Source organism: Schistocerca gregaria, chromosome 2, assembly GCF_023897955.1.
Source record: "Schistocerca gregaria isolate iqSchGreg1 chromosome 2, iqSchGreg1.2, whole genome shotgun sequence".
Taxonomy (NCBI): Eukaryota; Metazoa; Arthropoda; class Insecta; order Orthoptera; family Acrididae; genus Schistocerca; species Schistocerca gregaria.
In genome coordinates this window covers 245,845,841-245,868,263 of record NC_064921.1, presented here as the reverse complement: position 1 = coordinate 245,868,263, position 22,423 = coordinate 245,845,841, and the positions used below count along the sequence as shown (strand labels likewise).

General features: G+C 42.1%; 1 protein-coding gene across 2 annotated transcripts in view; it reads left to right on the top strand.

Moving 5' to 3' along the window:
• The window catches only part of LOC126336779 (sphingomyelin phosphodiesterase-like), a 338,554-nt gene that overhangs the window by 60,679 nt on the left and 255,452 nt on the right, over positions 1 to 22,423 (top strand). Inside the window, exon 3 of one of the 2 annotated variants that reach the window (XM_050000795.1) lies at positions 1,368 to 1,535. The exons of the other annotated variant lie outside the window; for it this stretch is intronic. Coding sequence (XP_049856752.1) covers positions 1,368 to 1,535 — 168 coding nt within the window. The remainder of the gene's footprint in view (positions 1 to 1,367; positions 1,536 to 22,423) is intronic. 2 annotated transcript variants of the gene reach the window in all.

The window sequence follows — 22,423 nt, the reverse complement described above, 5'->3', positions numbered from 1 at the left end:
CAGTCATTTGGTCTATAAGCTGAGCTGCAGCCACTGTGCTGCATTCTATGTAGTCATGACAACCAACAAGCTGTCTGTCCGCATGAATGGCCACCAACAAACATTGCCCTTACATGCTGCCAAACATGATATCCTTCATTTCAATGACTGCTTCACAGCCTGTGCCTTCCCACAAACACCAGCTTTTCTGAATTGTGCAAGTGGGAACTTTCCCTGCAATACATCCTACATTCCCATAACCCTCCTGGCCTCAACCTACATTAGTCACTGTTCTTGTCCATCCAGCCCCATCCCTGCTCCCATTCCAACACTACACAGATGTCATAATACCCAGTCCCTTTTATTTACTTTCTTTTATTATATTTTTATATATTTCTTTTCTCTGCTTTTCTGCTACTCCCCACCCCCCCCCCCCCCCCCCCTGCCACCTCTGCTGCCTGCTGCCCAACCTGCAGTTCTGCAGCACTTCACTATCCACCATCCCCACCACACTATCTGTCTCCCTCCCCACCTTAAGCCGCCTCCTTTTCCCACCTAGTCACCACTCCCATCATGCACCGGTGGATGCTGCTGCTCGCAGTGTGGTTTCAGTTGCCTGAGACTGCAGTTGTGTGTGATAGCTGCGCTTGCATGAGTGTGTGTATGTGTGTGTGTGTGTGTGTGTGTGTGTGTGTGTGTGTGTGTGTAAGTGTGTCTGTTGTTTACAAAGGTCATTGGCTGGAAGCTTTAAGTATGAAAATATTTTTGTTGTGTCTATCTGCAACTCGGCATTTCAGCTATATGGTGAGTAGCTAATTTCCTTCTCATAATATTGTTCCACTTCATCTTGCTTTTCCATTATTTGATTCATCAGAACTGCATTTATTAAATAGGCATGTGAAATATTTGTTCATATCACCTGGGGTGCTGTTGTTTGGTTATGTAATTAAGCCACAATCACACAGACGTCTAAGGTGACAACAGCTCATGGCATATCACAATGGCACTGTGAGCTCCCATTCACACAGCATGCCACAAATACTAAACATTGGCACTGTTTTCAATATGGTGTCAGCTGAAATCATATAGGTTGGGTGAGAGCACTTGCAGCATTACAAATTATCACAAAGCATAAATACAGTGGACATAATTTTACTCAGTATAAATAAATAAATAAATAAAAATAAAACAAGAAAGTGTATTTACAGGACAAACAATCACGTAATCTTGAAAATATTTGAGTTGCAGAAGGTGTCCAGTAATAAATTTCAAAAAATTAATGTGTGTTATGATTTTCCACTGATAAAAGTGTAGTTGTAGAAGTGAACTTAATAATTGCTGCAATAAATAATGCACTGATGTTATTTTTGCTATACTCTGATTTACAGGACCAGTTGACCACTTGTGTCCTCTGCGATGTAATTGTGAATGCATTTATGGAATATTACAAGAATGGGAAATCAAAAGATGAATTAGAAGCTTTAGTCTTGGATGCCTGTGTCACACTCAACATAGAGACTGAGGAAGTCTGCAGTGGCGTTATTGGGAGCAATGTTGTAAGTATACCTGCATTTTAGGAATATTGCAGATATGTACAGTGAGTGCACTGTCATAACCTTATCTACAAATTTGTCTGGGTAGCTTTTTTTTGCTACACATCTTACTGCTCTTTTCTGAATTTTAAATATTCTTTTTAAGTAACAATATTGTGCACTTCACCATATGTGAAATTATTAGGACAGATGTGGTAACTAAATCCATAGTACATTGTCCTCAGTACGTTATCATGCACAGTTTTTGCTCTTTTGTGCATGAGGAAAATCTGAGTCTTTATGTTTTATCACAGCATATCTATATGCCCCTCCCCCCCCCCCCCCCCTCCCCCCGCCCTCATGTCAGATGCTTATCTATTATAGTTCCCAAAAATTTTGTGCTACCTACTTTTCTAACTGCCTCACTATTTAATTTAATATTTATATCATACATTTCACTTTGATTTGGAGCATGAGGTAAAGTGTTTTAGATTGATTTATAAAATGGGTGCCTTGTACTAAGTATTTTGAAAGTTTCTTGTTTATGTATTCTGATAAATCACCTACACGGAGAATAAAGAGTACTGGCCCAAGCATACTGCCTTGTGGTAGAACATTTCTGACAGTTTTTAATTAAGGTCTGTGATTAATTGTGTTTCCGCCACTAGTAAGTCTGATTTATGTGCACTGTTTACCATTCATAATGTACAATTTGACTATGTCATAGCATGTCCTTGAAATTCTACACTGATAGAGTTCTTCCATTATCCTGGAATGATTTATGTAGTCAAATACTTTAAATGAGCCCTTGAAGATCCTGCAAGAGTTCTGTTGCCTGTCAAGTGATTTTCCTTCTCTGAAACCATGTTGCAATAAATTTATTATTTTAAATTTGTTAATAAACTTACAGTTCTATTCTGTATTATCATTTCACATATTTTAGCAAAATTGAGATTCATGATATTGGCCTATAGTTCTGTAATTCACCTCTGTTTCCTTTCTTAAATACTGGCTTTACTTTACTTGCAGCATTCAGCACGTGTTAATTGTTTCAGTATACTTTCCCTGTAGTGACCAAGTAATACGTAAAACCGAAACAAATAACACAAATGTGGCTTTATTCATACACCTCTGAACAATGAGGAAATAAGCCTCTCAAGACTCGAGGCATAACAAGATGAAAGAATCATACAGAAGGTGCAACATAAGTGATACACAGAACAACTGATGTGAGCAGTACAAACTAAAAGAACATAGTGAGAGTGAGTCAGCAGTGTGCTCCGTGTGTACATGGATCCGAGTCGCCAGTAGAAACTGTGACCTCAACCAGTGTCGATGCACACTGTAGAACGTAAGGAAACCAGGAAAATGCATCCGCAACCGAGAGCCAATAGGAATTCAAGAAATGAGCCACACAGTCCACATGAATGCACTCCCACAGCTGGCATGGAGTGGACTAGGGGGCCAGAGATGCTCTGGGAGCTGCCTGTTGTCAGGCACACTGCCCAAAGGCTGTGACAAAATGGACTATTTCACCATCAGTCCCTGTCAAAAAGGCAAGTCTCCTAGCTAAAAGTTTAGGGTGTGAAATTTGGCAATGGCCCTGGTGGAGAGGCTGCTCTGGGAGACAGGTCCTCTGCAGACTACAGAAAAACACTGTCAAAAACAGAGAGGTGATACTGTAAGGAAAAATAGTTGTGCAGATTGTCCAAAGCCTGATCTGGGGTTTATCTGACATGCCTTGTTGAACAAACCAATCCACCTGGCAGAGAACCGGGTTGGTGGCAATGATGGCTGCTAAGCGCAAGTTAACAAGTGGGACCCTCAACTGTGGCCGCATTTCAGTATCTAGATGGAAGCAAAGCAATTGTTCATTAGCAAAGTCAGGATCAGGACCCACAGGAAGGCGGAACAAGGTGCCCACATTGGCATGTTTAGATATACATCAAAAATACACTTCTGGAAATGGAAAAAAGAACACATTGACGCCGGTGTGTCAGACCCACCATACTTGCTCCGGACACTGCGAGAGGGCTGTACAAGCAATGATCACATGCACGGCACAGCGGACACAGCAGGAACCATGGTGTTGGCTGTTGAATGGCGCTAGATGCGCAGCATTTGTGCACCGCTGCCGTCAGTGTCACCCAGTTTGCCGTGGCATACGGAGCTCCATCGCAGTCTTTAACACTGGTAGCATGCCGCGACAGCGTGGACGTGAACCGTATGTGCAGTTGATTGACTTTGAGCGAGGGCATATAGTGGGCATGCGGGAGGCCGGGTGGACGTACCGCCGAATTGCTTAATACGTGGGGCGTGAGGTCTCCACAGTACATCGATGTTGTCGCCAGTGGTCGGCGGAAGGTGCACGTGCCCTTCGACCTGGGACCGGACCGCAGCGACGCACAGATGCACGCCAAGACTGTACGATGCTACGCAGTGCCGTAGGGGACCGCACTGCCACTTCCCAGCAAATTAGGGACACTGTTGCTCCTGGGGTATCGGCGAGGACCATTCGCAACCGTCTCCATGAAGCTGGGCTACGGTCCCGCACACCGTTAGGCCGTCTTCCGCTCACGCCCCAACATCGTGCAGCCTGCCTCCAGTTGTGTCACGACAGGCGTGAATGGAAGGACGAATGGAGACTGTAACATTACAGGACATATTGGGACATATTGAAGTATTCGATACTGTAGACTTTTAGGGGATGTCGATACAGATATGCAAAATGTAAAGGGAAACTTTGGTGATGATTAAATATTGTACTGTGTCAATATTAGGACATTTTGCACAGGAAGAACAAAAATAGAATTAATGTAAATATATAATAGTGTTAGTAACCTATTTTCATTCAATTTTGTAATTATATTTCATTTTGTAAAAGAAAGACTCACTGTTTGCTGTAGTTCTGATTAATTGTATAAATTATCAGTTTTGAGCTAAATTATTTCGTATAATATGGACAAGATACTTTTAAAAACTCACCAGCTAAAGAGAAAGTCTGTGAATGATCGTTTAATGCACACTTCTGGAACTTTCTATGGAGAAATTCTATATTATGATCGCAAAAATACGAAAACTTGTGAAAACTGTTTCATAATCTAATTTTGAAAGACGATTTGTCTCAAGAAATATTGCTAAAAAGTTTGTTTGCGTTTTGAAACACGATTTAAATCATTTTACATATAGATAGTTGTTCTAAATCACTCAAGAAATATCCAGAATCAAATGTCAAGATATTTCTGGAAACATCGGTACAAATCTGGTGAAGGTTATCCAGAAGCTGGTAGAAAAATGTTATAAAATCTATTTGGAAATTATGCTTGTAAGAATTTATATGTACTGATCCTTTTACTTACTTTAATCTGTACTAAAATTCTGTAATGTCTAATTTAGTTTTAAGTCGTGAATTGCTATCGTATTGTAAACAAAACATTGTCAAAGACTCTCATTGTTTGGAAAGATATTAATACACCTAGGAGGTGTCAGTTGCCAGTTCAGTTCTGTTCGGATATGCAGTGCGGTTAGCTCGGAGAGTCAGTTGTTGAGTCTGTCAGTTCTATTTGTAAATAAACGTCTGTAATGAAGAATTACTTGTTGTCAATATGAACTCAAGACCTTTTGCACGAAACAGACACCTCCTAATGCAACGTTTTAATTTGGTGTTGAGGAGCTGAAATGTTATAATTTGGTGTTGAGGAGCTGAAATGTTATAATTTGGTGCAGAAAGTCCTGGGACGTTATAATTTGGTTGAGGAAGCTTGGATGTTATAAGACGTGTAGTCTTCAGCGATGAGAGTCGCTTCTGCCTTGGTGCCAATGATGGTCGTATGCATGTTTGGTGCCGTGCAGGTGAGCGCCACAATCAGGACTGCATATGACCGAGGCACACAGGGCCAACACTCGGCATCATGGTGTGGGGAGCGATCTCCTACACTGGCCGTACACCTCTGGTGATCGTCGAGGGGACACTGAATAGTGCACGGTACATCCAAACCGTCATCGAACCCATCGTTCTACCATTCCTAGACCGGCAAGGGAACTTGCTGTTCCAACAGGACAATGCACGTCCGCATGTATCCCGTGCCACCCAACGTGCTCTAGAAGGTGTAAGTCAACTACCCTGGCCAGCAAGATCTCCGGATCTGTCCCCCATTGAGCATGTTTGGGACTGTATGAAGCATCGTCTCACGCGGTCTGCACGTCCAGCACGAACGCTGGTCTAACTGAGGCACCAGGTGGAAATGGCATGGCAAGCCGTTCCACAGTACTACATCCAGCATCTCTACGATCGTCTCCATGGGAGAATAGCAGCCTGCATTGCTGCGAAAGGTGGATATACACTGTACTAGTGCCGACATTGTGCATGCTCTGTTGCCTGTGTCTATGTGCCTGTGGTTCTGTCAGTGTGATCATGTGATGTATCTGACCCCAGGAATGTGTCAATAAAGTTTCCCCTTCCTGGGACAATGAATTCACGGTGTTCTTATTTCAAATTCCAGGAGTGTAGGTTTCATAATTGTAACAAGACAAGAACAGTGCCCAGCACCAGAGGTAGTGTGCTCCCTTTTTGGGCAAGGAAGTGTGAGGGTTAAACAAGGAAACCAAGGGTTTCCCCCCAAAAAAGAGCTTGTAATTTCTGGGGAGTGTAGACAATGGTAAGAGCCTCTTTTCCCTCCTGAGAGTAACATTATTGGGCTGGAGAGAGAGATTTAGAAGTGAAAGCAACAGGTTGTTCAGAGCCTTTGGCATATCAGTGCACAAGGACCACCCGAAGACCTTATTGTGTAGTGCCAGTCACCAAAACTATGTAGCTAAAAAAAGGGGGAAAGAGTAGTATGGATTTCAGCACTTGTAAAGCATATTCACAATCTGGGCTCCAGCAAAAAGGTACATTTTTGCGTAACATGACATGCAACAGTTGGATCAATGGGGCCACCCTTAGCAGGAATTTACAGTAGTAAGCTATCTTCCCTACGAAGACCTGAAGCCCCTTCATGGATGAGGGAAATGGGGTCTGGTAGGGGCTGGATCCCATTCTGCAAGACGGCATACTCCAAATAAACAATAGAAAGTTGAAAAACTGACATTTTGCAAGGTTACTCCGTAAGGCTGCAGACAGTAAGATAGAAAACAAAGTTCCCAAACTTTGTAAGCGACTGGCTGTGGAGGAGCCCATGACAACAATATTATCCAGATAATTATTGCAATCCAGGACAGGCATAGTAAGTTGCTCTAAAAAGTTTGGAAAATAGCAGGGGCACTAGCCACACCAAAAGGAAGGTGCAAATATTTTTAGAGACTAAATTGTGTATTCACACCAGAACTTGCTGAGACTCTTCATCCACAGGAACCTGCAGATATACTTCAGACATATCAGTTTTAGAGAAGTACTGGCCACCTGATATTTCTGCCAACTGTTCCTCCAGGTGTGTCGATCTATCAGGGTGACAAGAATAGGAGACACAGAACAAAAATAAGGCCATGCTTTGAATTTAAAGGAAATATGAGTATAAACCATAGAGGGAGACCAAGAGATGAATACACTAAGCAGATTCAGAAGGATGTAGGTTGCAATAGTTACTTGGAGATGAAGAGGCTTGCACGGGATAGAGTAGCATGGAGAGCTGCATCAAACCAATCTATGGACTGAAGACCACAACAACAACATGAGCAGAAAAATTCATAGCACACCCTACAACATCCAAAAACAAGTCCAAAAATTCCTCACACAGTGTTTCCAGTTGAGAATATGGTACCTGAATGGGCATAAGGTGAACTGCATTGCTGACAGTAAATTCAAATGACTGAAACAAATCCATCCCAAGCAAGTTCTCAACACTGGCATCAACAACCATCAAATATGTAATGGATTGAACCACTGACTTGTAAGGAGCAGATGCTGTAAATTGTCCCAACAGTGCAATGTTCTACTTTTTAAACTGACCAACTTGCACATGACCTGTGTCAATGGTGGCAAGCGTAAACTGATGTAGGTTTGAGAATGAAATAATTTCACTGGAGCACCTGTAGCTGGAGCACTTGGTGAAAAACACTAAACTCAATAAAGAACTTGGGAGAAGTCACAATCATTTGAGTTGCACATTTTACGTCTATGTCCTTCTGCAAACAATATGTGGATGCAATATGAGCATTCTTCTGGCAAGCATAACAAGTAGCCCAGAACTTATGGCATGCTAAATGTTTATGCTGGACAAAACTGAAAGGACAAGATGGAAACAGAGAACACTGACACTGGTGCTGTGGCAGTCGTGGTTGATTGGGTCGGCCTTAGTCGGCTCAGTGCTGGGCCCACACGTTTACCACCAACACTGCTGCTTCCTTGATCAATTTACCTATCATCCTAATGGGCACATCTTGTGGTACTACTGCCACATTGCCCCACACTTCAGTCTGGTCATCCTCTGCATGAGAAATTTCAAAAGACTGTTCTATTTGCAAAACTCCTACGAATGGAGGTTTTTCGCAGAGTAAAGCCTTCTGGTGCACTTCTTTGTCCAGTGCTAAACAGATAATTGTGCTGCACACCATAGAATCTGCATAAGAGTCATTATGGACATAAGCAATAAACGGACACTTACAGCAAAGGCCATGAAGTTCAGCTGCCAAGGTCTTGTATGACTGGTTTGGTTTCTTGTGGCATCAGTAGAATTCAATTCATGCTGCTATGACAGACATTCCTTTGTGATGGTAGTTGGACACCCTGCACCTGTTACCAAAAGTAAGAACTGCTGGTTCTTGTAAGGGATCAAGGTGGAATACTCCTTGGGTGGAATCCATGAGAGGACTAAGGCTTTGCTCAAATTCAAGTGTGTCACATTGAAAGCCAGAAAATGCAATCTGAGTCTTTTTTATAAGCTTCCCAATCCTCAGATGAATCAGCTTATGGAGGAAAAGTGGGTGGATAGACAGTGGAAGTTGACAACGTGGTCACTGCTGAAGTAAGCTGTTCAGTAAGGGCAGGTAGCACAGCATCCAAAATGAATAAAACAAATGAAACTGCAATTAAAGACAGCACACAAGGAAACCCTTCCAAACTAATTGCCAGTCATGGAGTAACCAACTAATAGGCCTACATAAAACTGATCCAATAAACACAAATATGGATTTATTCATAAACCTCTGGACACTAACGGAAATAAGCCTCTCATGACTCCACACATAACAAGACTAAAGAATCATATAGACATTGCAACGTAAGCAATACACAGAACAACTGGCGTGAGCAGTACAAACTAAAATAACATAGTGTCTGCCCTGCTCTGTGCTGGTGTGAGTCACCAGTAGACAGTGTGGCAGAGACCATGCATTGTGCAGGCTTCCTACAGATGGCCTCTAGTGGCTGGCCTGTGCTGATACAGTTGGCAGTTGATTTAAGTACACATGCGTGGTGACACTACATTTGGTGTACTCACACTTACAGGTACTAGTAGCAGGATATAGCTTCCCTGCTTTCCTTTATGAGGTATGATGTAACACCATTTAAGCCAGATGACTGTCTGACTTTTAGTTTCTTTATTAGGTTTGAAATTTCTGTATCAATTGTTGGGATGAATCTAATTGTGTGGTTTATATGTGGGAATTTTGGCACTGTACTTTCTCTGTTCATTTTCAAACATAAACTAAGTATCTCAAGGTAGGACACACTTCCACATACCAAAGCTACAGTGGAACAAAGCAAGTCCCAGACTAAAATAAAATAAAATTAATGAAAATCCTACCTCCAAATAAATCATGAAATAAACCTGCAAAAGAAAATGATTAAATATTTCATTTAGGCTGACGACTTACACAACGTCATCATGATTCTAATGTCCAATCTCATGCTTAACTGATGAAGTTCATTCACCAAATCCCAGCAGCAGAGTGCCGATGCATGCTTACTGACCAACAATCACCCAGATAAACAGAAGTGACTCAAGGTGTTCCTTCCACCACCAACCAAACAACAGTCAAATGAGTTATGCAGAGAGAACAAACCTCTTCGCCTTGGTGAGGCTACTCAATGTTGGTCATACTGTCACCCAGCAGACAAAAAAAATACCTACTAACACCTGGGAAATACCAAGTAGACACACACATTCACTCACTCTTTCATGCAAGAGAGAAGGGAAAGTATAAAATGCAGAAATGTAAGATAGAAGCAATATAAAACAGAGGTGTAGATTACATGGGAAATAGTGGATAATAGTTCTTTTTTTGGCTCATCAGCCTTCTTCCATGTGGTTTGATGTGGCCTGCCACAAATTCCTCTCCTGTGTCAGCTGCTTCATATCAGAGTAGCACTTGCAATCTACACTCTCAGTTATTTGCTGTATGTATTCCAATCTCTGTCTTCCTCTACAATATTTACCATCTACAGCTCCCTCTAGTCCCATGGAAGTTATTCCAAGATGTGTTAACAGGAGTCCTGCCATTCTGTCCCTTCTTGTTGTTAGTCTTTTCCATACATTCCTTTCCTCACTGTCTCTGCAGAGAATATCCTCATTGCATGCCTTATAAGTCAACCTAATTTTCAACCTTCTTCTGTAGCACCACATCTCAAATGCTTCTGTTCTCTTCTGTTCCAGTTTTGCCGCAGTCCATACAATGCTGAGTTCCAAACATATATTCTCAGAAATTTATTCCTCAATTTAAGGCCTATGTTTGATACTAGCAGACTTCTCTTGGCAAGGAATACCCTTTAAGTCTGTGCTAGTCTGCTTTTTATGTCCTACTTGCTCCATCCATTGTGGGTTATTTTGCTGCCTAGATAGTAGTATTCCTAAACTTCATCTACTAGCTAATCACCAATCCTGATGTTAAGTTTCTCACTGTTCTAATTTCTGCTACTTTTCATTAATTTCATCTGTCTTGGATTTTCTCTCAATCTGTATTCTGTACACATTAGACTGTTCATTCCATTCAGCAGATCCCGCAGTTGTTCTTCTCTTAGACTGAGGGTATCAACGTCATCAGTGAATCTTATCATTTATATGCTTTCACCTTGAATTTTAATTTCACTCTTGAACCTTTGTTTTATTTCCATCATTGCTTCTTTGATATATAGACTGACGGCAGGGATGAAAGACTTCATCCCTGGGATGTAAGCTAAAGTGCCACAGCAAAAGAGATTGATAAAATATAAGTATAATAAACCTTAAACCATAAAACAAAATACACAAGAACACTAATAACTAAGAATAAAGCACATTGCCAAGCGAGGTGGCGCAGTGGTTAGCACACTGGACTCACATTCGGGAGGATGATGGGTTCAATCCCATCTCCAGCCATCCTGATTTAATTTCCCTAAATCATTTCAGGCAAATGCCGAGATGGTTCCTTTGAAAGGGCACGGCTGATTTCCTTCCCCACCCTTCCCTAACCCGAGCTTGTGCTCCGTCTCTAATGACCTCGTTGTCGACGGGACGTTAAACAACACTAACCAATAAAGCACATTATCAAATTAGGGAGAAGAGAGAAAAAAGGAACCATAAATAAAGCAAATAAAAATTGGCCCCTAATCATGGAGTACAACATATGGCATCACTAAAACAATAACACAGACAATGTTACAGAAATACCTACCAAAAGTTTGTCTTTAGAGCATTCCTTCTCACAAAAAATTTCTTTAACAAACATTCATAGCACAACTGTGCACAAATTTATAAATGAAACACTATAAAAACATGAATATCCTCACTGGACTGACCCAAAAGTTCAGAACATGAACAAAACGTTGACAGAAACATGATTCATTAAAAGAAACAATATATGGTATGAACATGAATAAAACTGACAAACTGCAGTGATAGATTCCTGCCTGTAAATGAAGGAAAAAAAAGGTCCTGCGAACATATGTTAGAAATGGACGGTGTTTGTGCAATGACAACAAATTTACCAGAACACAGTACAGAGCTGCATCGCATCCACATCACAGCAGATGTTCAAAGTGGCCTCCATAGGATTACAGGTGATAAGGGTAGTAGGGGCTGTACATTGGCTTACACCATATCAGCAGGCCTCTTGCCTGGAGCTTGTGCCTGCCGGAGTGGCCGTGTGGTTCTAGGCGCTACAGTCTGGAGTCGAGTGACCACTACGGTCGCAGGTTCGAATCCTGCCTCGGGCATGGATGTGTGTGATGTTCTTAGGTTAGTCAGGCTTAATTAGTTCTAAGTTATAGGTGACTGATGACCTTAGAAGTTAAGTCACATAGTGCTCAGAGCCATTTGAACCTGGAGTTTGTACTAGAGTTTGTCTTGATATCCTGTAGAACTCAGTCCTCCATATCAGGTGTACATACTGTCCACTAACTCCCTGCATGTTCGTCTATCTGAAAGGAACCATGATCACACAAATACCCAAAAAGGGCTTGAAATGTTGTTTGATGTAGCTGGTGTCTATGAGAGTACTTGTTTCAGTATAGCCATGCTGTCTCTTGACTGTTTCCATCTGCTTGGCCATACAGAAACCATCTCATCGTGTTCCTGACCTGAATATCAGACCATTCTGGTGCTTGCAATATGCTTCATTAATCACACAATCTCCAACATACAAGGAACACATGGCACATAGTTGTGGGAACTGCCATTTGTCAGCACCATCTACTGTCGCAAAAATGCATTTCAAGACAATTGTTCATAGGACCTTGTTTCCTCCATTTCCACTCAGAAATCTGTCCCTGTAGTTTGTTGGTTTTATTAATGTGCACCCTGTATCTGTATGCCTCTGTCTCTGTCTCTCTCTCTCTCTCTCTTTTCAGTCTCACTGAAAGAAACACATAAACATATGCAAGTTTGTATGTCATACTGTAAACAAGTGCTCAGACATTGTATTCTGACACACACAGTAGATCCACTATCATGTAGTACAAAAGCAGGAGGGGGAGGGGGAGAGGCGGGAGGGAGGCTTGTTGTCACAGGTATCAGTGGGAGTCATGCTGTCTCCGTCTGTGAGGTGTAACCTCATTTCCTCTGTCCCAGGAAACCCCCTCAATGTGGCCTGTATCATCCTGTGAATCTCATTAACATGGTACATGGTGGTAGTCATGGCTGAGTGTCTACATGCATCATGAGCATCCCAGCGTGGAGTGCTGATGGTCATTTTGTTATTCCTGTTCAAGGCTGGCATGTTATGTCTCTTCCGTGTGCCCCCTTAGCAAGAGACAACATTGACCAAGGTGCACTATGATATAACAACAGTCAGCTGGCCAAATGTGATGACACTTCCCGCTGATCTCTCATGGATTTGGTGCATGAGATGACATGTGTCATGTAATGGTATGCCCCCTTGGAGCACCAGTCATCCTGGAAGTCACACCCAATTTGGGTTGATTTCGCACATCTCAAGTGATAGTGAGTCTTGCGTCTTTGTCTTGATACAAGCACAAGTGACCATTCCATGTTCCTGCACTACTTGGAATACTTGATAGTTGCGCCAATGACCTGTCACAACCACTTACATGCACACCCCAGCTGTCTCACTGAAACTCAGTTTCATCAACCCAAGTGTCCACATGGCTGACAGCTCACCACTCACTGTCATCGCCACAGCAAGGAGCCTTGTCCAGCTGAACCAGTGGACTGTCCATCAGCACATCAGCAAAAGGGGGGGGGGGGGGGGGGCAGGCGGGGAACTTGCGGCAACCCTCTGTATTGTCTGGCCCACTTGCAGCTGTGGCCTGTAACAGCCTTGTGCACTGTTTGGCGCACACTCACCTGTGTCGTATTCAAGTTCTAGCAGCAACATCTTAAATGTTTCTGTATCATCCTTGCACCTCTCTGTGAGGATGATGTGGCACAACTGCATAGGCAGCTTTGTAGTACAGGCCTGTATGGGTCATACAGGAACTGGTTGCAATAAAACATGCATTTAAATAATCATGTGGGGCTTGAGAAGCTGGACTGATTCAAGTTCAGTAACACAATAATGCTGTGATTCACATGATCCTGTGCCACCTTGAACTACTAGACTGACAGACAAGCTTGTTGAAAATCCCTTACTTAATTGCCATGTCGCACTGCTGATTCATTCATACGGCAGGTTCATTTTCAAGATAACTGCTCAAGTATTCATTGTGTACTCAGCCAGGCAGGGGGGGGGGGGGGGGGGGAGACTGAAACTGTCCCAGCTAGGACCTGGGCTAGATCATGCTACCAAGTTTCTGAATACTTCACAAGAGGAAGTGCCTGAAACTGAATTCTTGCATTTCCTCCCCATGAGACTGTTTGCAATGATTCCTATTTTGCTCTCCTTGTCATGGCCAGATTCTGGGTCCACACTATCCTGCCTATTTTGTCTGGCACTTGCACTCACATCAGTGTGACACCTGAGGGGGGTCGCCAAGGTGAGTCACACACTTAGCAGTTCCACATATAAAACCTTCCATCATGATTCTGAAACCCAGTGTTAGCTATAATTAAGTTATGATCTATGCAAAATTCTACCAGGTGGCTTCCTCCTTAATTGCTTCCTCCCATTCCATATTCACCTACTACTTTTTCTTCTCCTCCTTTTCCTACTGTCAAATTCCAGTCCCTCATGACTATTAAATTTTCACCTCCCTTAACTATCTGAATAAATTCTTTTATTGCATCATACATACAGATAGCCGTACTGTAGGGGCAACCACAATGGAGGCATATCTGTTGAGAGGCCAGACAAACGTATGGTTCCTGAAGAGGGGCAGCAGCCTTTTCAGTAGTTGCAGGGGCAACAGTCTGGACAATTGACTGATCTGGCCTTGTAACACAAACCAAAACGGCCATGCTGTGCTGATACTGCGAACGGTTGAAAGCAAGGGGAAATTACAACCGTAATTTTTCCGAGGGCATGCAGCTTTACTGCATGGTTAATGATGGTGGCGTCCTCTTGGGTAAAATGTTCCGGAGGTAAAATAGTCCCCCATTCGGATCCTCCGGGTGGGGACTACTCAAGAGGATGTCATTATCAGGAGAAAGAAAACTGGTGTTCTACGGATCGGAGTGTGGAATGTCAGATCGCTTAATCAAGCAGGTAGGCTAGAAAATTTAAAAAGGGAAATGGATAGGTTAAAGTTAGATATAGTGGGAATTAGTGAAGTCCGGTGGCAGGAGGAACAAGACTTTTGGGTCAGGTGAGTACAGGGTTATAAATACAAAGTCAAATAGGGGTAATGCAGGAGTAGGTTTAATAATGAATAAAAAAAATAGGAATGTGGGTAAGCTACTACAAACAGCATAGTGAATGCATTATTGTGGCCAAGATAGACACAAAGCCCATGCCTACTACAGTAGTACAAGTTTATATGCCAACTATCTCTGCAGATGACGAAGAAATTGAAGAAATGTATGATGAAATCAAAGAAATTGTTCAGATAGTGAAGCGAGTTGGAAATTTAATAGTCATGGGTGACTGGAATTTGGTAGTAGGAAAAGGGAGAGAAGGAAACGTAGTAGGTGAATATGGATTTGGGGTAAGAAATGAAAGAGGAAGCTGCCTGAAAGAATTTTGCAAAGAGCACAACTTAATCATTGCTAACACTTGGTTCATGAATCATAAAAGAAGGTTGTATACATGGAGGAAGCATGGAGATACTGGCAGATTTCAGATAGATTACATAATGGTAAGACAGAGATTTAGGAACCAAGTTTTAAATTGTAAGACATTTCCAGGGGCAGATGTGGACTCTGACCACAATCTATTGGTTATGAACTGTAGATTGAAACTGAAGAAACTGCAAAAAGGTGGGAAATTATGGAGATGGGGCATGGATAAACTGAAAGAACCAGAGGTTGTAGAGAGTTTCTGGGAGAGCGTCAGGGACCAAATGGCAGTAGAAGAAGAATGGGTAGCTTTGAGGGATGAAGTAGTGAAGGCAGCTGAGGATCAAGTAGGTAAACAGATGAGGACTAGTAGAAATCCTTGGGTAACAGAAGAAATATTGAATTTAATTGATGAAAGGAGAAAATATAAATATGCAGTAAATGAAGCAGGCAAAAAGGAATACAAACATCTCAAAAATGATATCGACAGGAAGTGCAAAATGGCTAAGTAAGGATGGCTAGAGGACAAATGTAAGGATGTAGAGGCTTATCTCACTAGGGGTAAGATAGACACTGCCTACAGGAAAATTAAAGAGACCTTTGGAGAAAGAAGAAACACTTGCATGAATATCAAAAGCTTTGATGGAAACCCAGTTCTAAGCAAAGAAGGGAAAGCAGAAAGGTGGAAGGAGTATATAGAGGGTCTATACAAGGGCGATTTACTTGAGAACTATATTATGGAAATGAAAGAGGATTTAGATGAAGATTAAATGGGAGATATGATACCGCGTGAAGAGTTTGATAGAGCACTGAAAGACCTGAGTGGAAACAAGGCCCCCGGAGTAGACAAAATTCCATTAGAACTACTGAAAGCCTTGGGAGAGCCAGTCCTGACAAAACTATACCATCTGGTGAGCAAGATGTATGAGACAGGTGAAATACTCTCCGACTTCAAGAAGAATATAATAATGCCAATCCCAAAGCAGGTGTTGACAGACGTGAAAATTACCAAACTATCAGTTTATTAAGTCACAGCTGCAAAATACTAACATGAATTCTTTACAGACGAATGGAAAAACTGATTGAAGCCGACCTCAGGGAAGATCAGTTTGAATTCCGTAGAAATGTTGGAACATGTGAGGCAATACTGACCCTACGACTTACCTTAGAAGAAAGATTAAGGAAAGCCAAACCTACGTTTCTAGCATTTATAGACTTAGAGAAAGCTTTTGACAATGTTGATTTGAATACGCTCTTTCAAATTCTGAAGGTGGCAGGGGTAAAATACAGGGAGCAAAAGGCAATTTACAATTTGTGCAGAAACCAGATAGCAGTTATAAGAGTCGAGGGACATGAAAGGGAAGCAGTGGTTGGGAAGGGAATGAGACAGGGTTTTGGCCTCTCCCCAATGTTATTCAATCTGTATATTGAGCAAGCAGTAAAGGAAACAAAAGAAAAGTTTGGAGTAGGTATTAAAATCCATGGAGAAGAAATATAAACTTTGAGGTTCACCGATGACATTGTAATTCTGTCAGAGACAGCAAAGGATTTGAAGAGTAGTTGAATGGAATGGACAGTGTCTTGAAAGGAGGGTATAAGATGAACATCAACAAAAGCAAAATGAGGATAATGGAATGTAGTTCAATTAAATTGCGTGATGCTGAGGGAATTAGATTAGGAAATGAGACACTTAAAGTAGTAAAGGAGTTTTGCTATTTGGGGAGCAAAATAACTGATGATGTTTGAAGTAGAGAGGATATGAAATGTAGACTGGCAATGGCAAAGAAAGCCTTTCTGAAGAAGAAAAATTTGTTGACATTGAGTATAGATATAAATGTCAGGAAGTTGTATCCGAAAGTATTTGTATGGAGGGTAGCCATGTATGGAAGTGAAACTTGGGAGATAAATAGTTTAGACGAGAAGAGAATAGAAGCTTTCGAAATGTTGTGCTACAGAGGAATGCTGAAGATTAGATGGGTAGATCACATAACTAATGAGAAGGTATTGAATAGAATTGGGGAGAAGAGGAGCTTGTGGGACAACTTGACTAGAAGAAGCGATCGGTTGGTAGAACATGTTATGAGACATTGAGGGATCACCAATTTAGTATTGGAGGTCAGCATGAAGGGTAAAAATTGTAGACGGAGACCAAGAGATGAATACACTAAGCAGATTCAGAAGGATGTAGGCTGCAGTAGGTACTGGGAGATGAAGAAGCTTGCACAGGATAGGGTAGCATGGAGAGCTGCATCAAACCAATCTCAGGATTGAAGACCACAACAACAACAACATGTAATATCCCTGTGCCTCTTGCTTACTCATGTGTCCCTGCTGAAATTTCAACAGAGATATCAATGACAGTGTCACTTCTTTCGGTGACAGAAAAGCTCCCTACTTTTTCTGCTAGCTCAATGACCTCATCCTTATGTTGCTGAGTCTCATCAAGATTAGTTAGCTTTATACGCTCAATCTGCTATTAAAGTATGTGATGAACCTGGATACTCTCTGCTACATGGCCCTTAATGGACTTGGGACACTGTGCCCCAGTTTTTTGACAATGAACAACTCCACTTGCTCGTGCTGGCACTGCTCTTCTAATGCGTGGAAATTCCCAACAATCCATGCCTCTCATATCTTAATCTCATCACTAATATGCATCTGCTCCACTTCTATGATGCAGAGGCTCTGCTCCACTAGCTCAAATTTACCCTCAAGTTCAGCTAAACCTTGGTTCATGTTTTCAGAGCAAGATCATTTAGCTCTTCATTAATTTTTTCCCCTAAATATTGTGATATTTTTGTGTCCTTGTCTGAATCTTGCAATGTCTGCAGATAATATTTCATCATATTCTTCATATTCCTTCATCAAAACTTGCATTACCTCTGCTATACTTAACTAATTACTGGCAACAAGACTCATTGCAGACTCAGCTGTGACTTCACCCCTACACTGGAATTTGGTCCTGCATTTTGATCCTCAGGCTTGGTATGAACAGCCAGTTGCACACTTTCCAAATTTAGAATTGTGGAAGCATTGCTAAAATCTGGCCTGGCAAAATGATCACTTTTTTATGTAACCTACGACAAACTCAGGATCATGTTCTCTATTACCTTTAGCAGAGAAACTAAAACCTCTCCTTGTTTGATGTTGCTTTCTAACTTGTTGCACCATGTGTAACTCATGGGATGGTTAAAAAAAAATAGAAAGAAACTTCCACATGGTAAAAATATATTAAAAACAAAGATTCCAAGACTTACCAAGCGGGAAAGCACCGGCAGACAGGGACAATGAACAAAACACACAAACACACACACAGAATTACTAGCTTTCGCAACCGATGGTTGCTTCTTCAGGAAAGAGGGAAGCAGAGGGAAAGACGAAAGGATGTGGGTTTTAAGGGAGAGGGTAAGGAGTCATTCCAATCCCGGGAGCGGAAAGACTTCCCTTAGGGGGAAAAAAGGACAGGTGTACACTCGCACACACACACATATCCATCCGGACATACACAGACACAAGCAGACATATTTAAAGGCAAAGAGTAAGGGCAGAGATGTCAGTCGAGGCGGAAGTACAGAGGCAAAGAAGTTGTTGAAAGACAGGTGAGGTATGAGCGGCAGCAACTTGAAATTAGCGGAGGTTGAGGCCTGGCGGATATCGAGAAGAGAGGATATACTGAAGGGCGAGTTCCCATCTCCAGAGTTCGGATAGGTTGGTGTTGGTGGGAAGTATCCAGATAACTCGGACGGTGTAACACTGTGCCAAGATGTGCTGGCCATGAACCAAGGCATGTTTAGCCACAGGGTGATCCTCATTACCAACAAACACTGTCTGCCTGTGTCCATTCGTGCGAACGGACAGTTTGTTGCTGGTCATTCCCACATAGAAAGCATCACAGTGTAGGCAGGTCAGTTGGTAAATCACGTGGGTGCTTTCACACGTGGCTCTCCCTTTGATCGTGTACACCTTCCGGGTTACAGGACTGGAGTAGGTGGTGGTGGGAGGGTGCATAGGACAGGTTTTACACTGGGGGCGGTTGCAAGGGTAGGAGCCACAGGGTAGGGAAGGTGGTTTGGGGATTTCATAGGGACGAACCAAGAGGTTACGAAGGTTAGGTGGACGGCGGAAAGACACTCTTGGTGGAGTGGGGAGGATTTCATGAAGGATGGATCTCATTTCGGGGCAGGATTTTAGGAAGTCGTATCCCTGCTGGAGAGCCACATTCAGAGTCTGATCCAGTCCCGGGAAGTATCCTGTCACAAGTGGGGCACTTTTGGGGTTCTTCTGTGAGAGGTTCTGGGTTTGAGGGGATGAGGAAGTGGCTCTGGTTATCTGCTTCTGTACCAGATCGGGAGGGTAGTTGCGGGATGCGAAAGCTGTTTTCAGGTTGTTGGTGTAATGGTCCAGGGATTCAGGACTGGAGCAGATTCGTTTGCCATGAAGGCCTAGGCTGTAGGGAAGGGACCGTTTGATGTGGAATGGGTGGCAGCTGTCATAATGGAGGTACTGTTGCTTGTTGGTGGGTTTGATGTGGACGGTTGTGTGAAGCTGGCCATTGGACAGATGGAGGTCAACGTCAAGGAAAGTGGCATGGGATTTGGAGTAGGACCAGGTGAATCTGATGAAACCAAAGGAGTTGAGGTTGGAGAGGAAATTCTGGAGTTGTTCTTCACTGTGAGTCCAGATCATGAAGATGTCATCAATAAATCTGTACCAAACTTTGGGTTGGCAGGCTTGGGTAACCAAGAAGGCTTCCTCTAAGCGACCCATAAATAGGTTGGCATACGAGGGGGCCATCCTGGTACCCATGGCTGTTCCCTTTAATTGTTGGTATGTCTGGTGGGTCAGGATGAAGCTGGCTAAGGTGACGAGGAAAGAAGTTTTAGGTAGGGTGGCAGGTGATCGGCGTGAAAGGAAGTGCTCCATTGCAGCGAGGGATGGTTATGTGTATCCATATTCAATAAGCAAACCAGCAAAAAGTTAAAAAAGGAAATCCCTGAACACATGTACTTTTGCCCCCCAAAATACAAATCAAATTAGCATGCAAAAGTTATAGGAAACCTAAGCTCAAAAATAGTCACCCAACAATCTAATGATACAAGTTGTCTTTACAGGCAAGTTATATCCCTGTACATGTAATGAAATAAGATAGTAAAAAGGACCATTAAAACAGAATTTACAGTGCAACAAACACCTTGAGCAGTATCACCATTATAATGTGCTACTGTACCACTGAAAATATCACTGTGGTCCAGCTTTTGTGAACACACTTCAGCTTTATGACAGAGCCTGTGACAAAAGAAGCATTGTGGGCTTCTTGGTGTGAACTCCAACCATGAACTCCTGTGAACTCACTGTACTGACTGTGGGCTGAGCATAGACTGACTGACAGCCTGACAGCACAGACTGACTGTGGAGGCCCAGTGGCACTGGTTATATTATCATGCGAATTAGTACACTTGATCTGGTTGATCGGCTGCCAGCGGCTGTCATGATTGCTTGCCCTTTGGCTCTCTGCATAACCTGATGTCATCCAACAGTTGATTTGTGGCCATGCAAGGGGAGTCATGCTAAATGTCTCAGTTCTGATTATGTCTAAGATGAAGAAATATTGAGTTCCACATGTTTAAAACTAGTTGCAATGAAAGCTGTTGCAATATGGATAGTTTGATGAAAGTTTGGAGTTTTTGGATTGTTTTGTGGGAAAGTTACAAGTGTGTGAACTTTTGGCCACAGTGGAAATTCCAAGTGGCATATTCTGTAATTATTTATTCAATATTTGGCAAGAACTTCTGTTATACAAGAACACCAAAAGAGACCAAATGTATAACTCGCAAATAGTGGTGAATCAGAGACTGTGAGATCGTAAACATGAATTGATTGAACTTGTGTAGATTTCTGGCTGCTTTGCATGTGTAATTTGTTGTCTGTCTGAGAACTTCGTGTGGCATAGTTGAGTAATTCGCTAAATGTGGACTTGTTAGATAGATCTACACATGGCAAAAGCAATAAAAACATTGTCTTCAGAATTTAGGACATGAATTTCAATCAAAAAGCACCACATTATCAACCAAAATTATGTTAAATAATATTACAGGAACTGAATTGCTACTAGAGCTACACAGACTTTGCAGGATAGATATTAGGTGACATTTTATTCGATGCTGCTTTTTTACCATCTAGTAAGTATCTATGCTTCCAGAGAGAAGGGTCATTGAGCAGAAGCTGTACTGAGGTAGGTGGACATTTAATCTGAACAGTATGACGATGAGAAATCGTAACCTGCCCCTCCGCAAATGGTGCAATGAAGAACTATGAGAGAGAGAAAAAGAGTCATTTTATGAATTAGGGACGGGGGGGGGGGGGGGGCATCAGGATACAAGGATGTGGTGGAGGGCAAGTTCTTATCACTGAAGTTCATTCTGAAAAACTAGTGTCAGGTGAGAGTACTAAAACAGCTTGTGTGTGGACAAGTACTCAGGTACTTTGAATCATGCTGTAGAGCATGCTCAGCAGCTGGGAGCTGAGTATCCGCAAGGTAGACATTTGTGTGACCTGAGGTTAAAATGTATAATAATAGTTTTTAGTTTCTAGATGGATGCAGTGTTCCCCTAGACAGTGTGGCTGGAGTGTATAATATGTCAAGAACCTGAATATGGGTCCTAAGGGTTCAAAATGCGTTGTGCTTATTGTTACTACCTCTCAATTTGGCTGTCATTGCGTTGCAACAGAAATCTGAACATTGGCTTTACATCAAGGGCAAAGCTATAGAGGCAGCTATAAACTAATAGGGTGCAAAACTGTTATATTTTTACCATATAATAATTTGTTATATGTAACATAATGTACAAATAGCTATAATTCTTCTGATGACATCAATTGCATGTTAATTCTTATAAATTAAGGCTTACTGTTATGTCTAGATATGGGTGTAGAGGCAGTTATAAGATAATAGGGTACAACACTGTTATATTTTTACCATGCAATATTTTGTTATGTAAAACATAATGTACAAAGAGAAGTAAGTCTTCTGATGACATCAACTGCATGTAAATGCTAAATAAATAAAATACAGAATGAGACTTTCACTCTGCAGTGGATTGTGCACTGATATGAAACTTCCTGGCATATTAAAACTGTGTGCCAATATCCTTTCTTTCAGAAGTGCTAGTTCTGCATGGTTCACAGGAGAGCTTCTGTAAAGTATGGAATGTAGGAGACGAGATACTGGCAGAAGTAAAGCTATGAGGACCGGGCGTGAGTCGTGCTTTGGTAGCTCAGATGGTAGAGCACTTGCCCGCGAAAGGCAAAGGTCCCGAGTTCGAGTCTCGGTCGGCACACAGTTTTAATCTGCCAGGAAGTTAAATAAAATACAGATTGCCTCACTGTTGG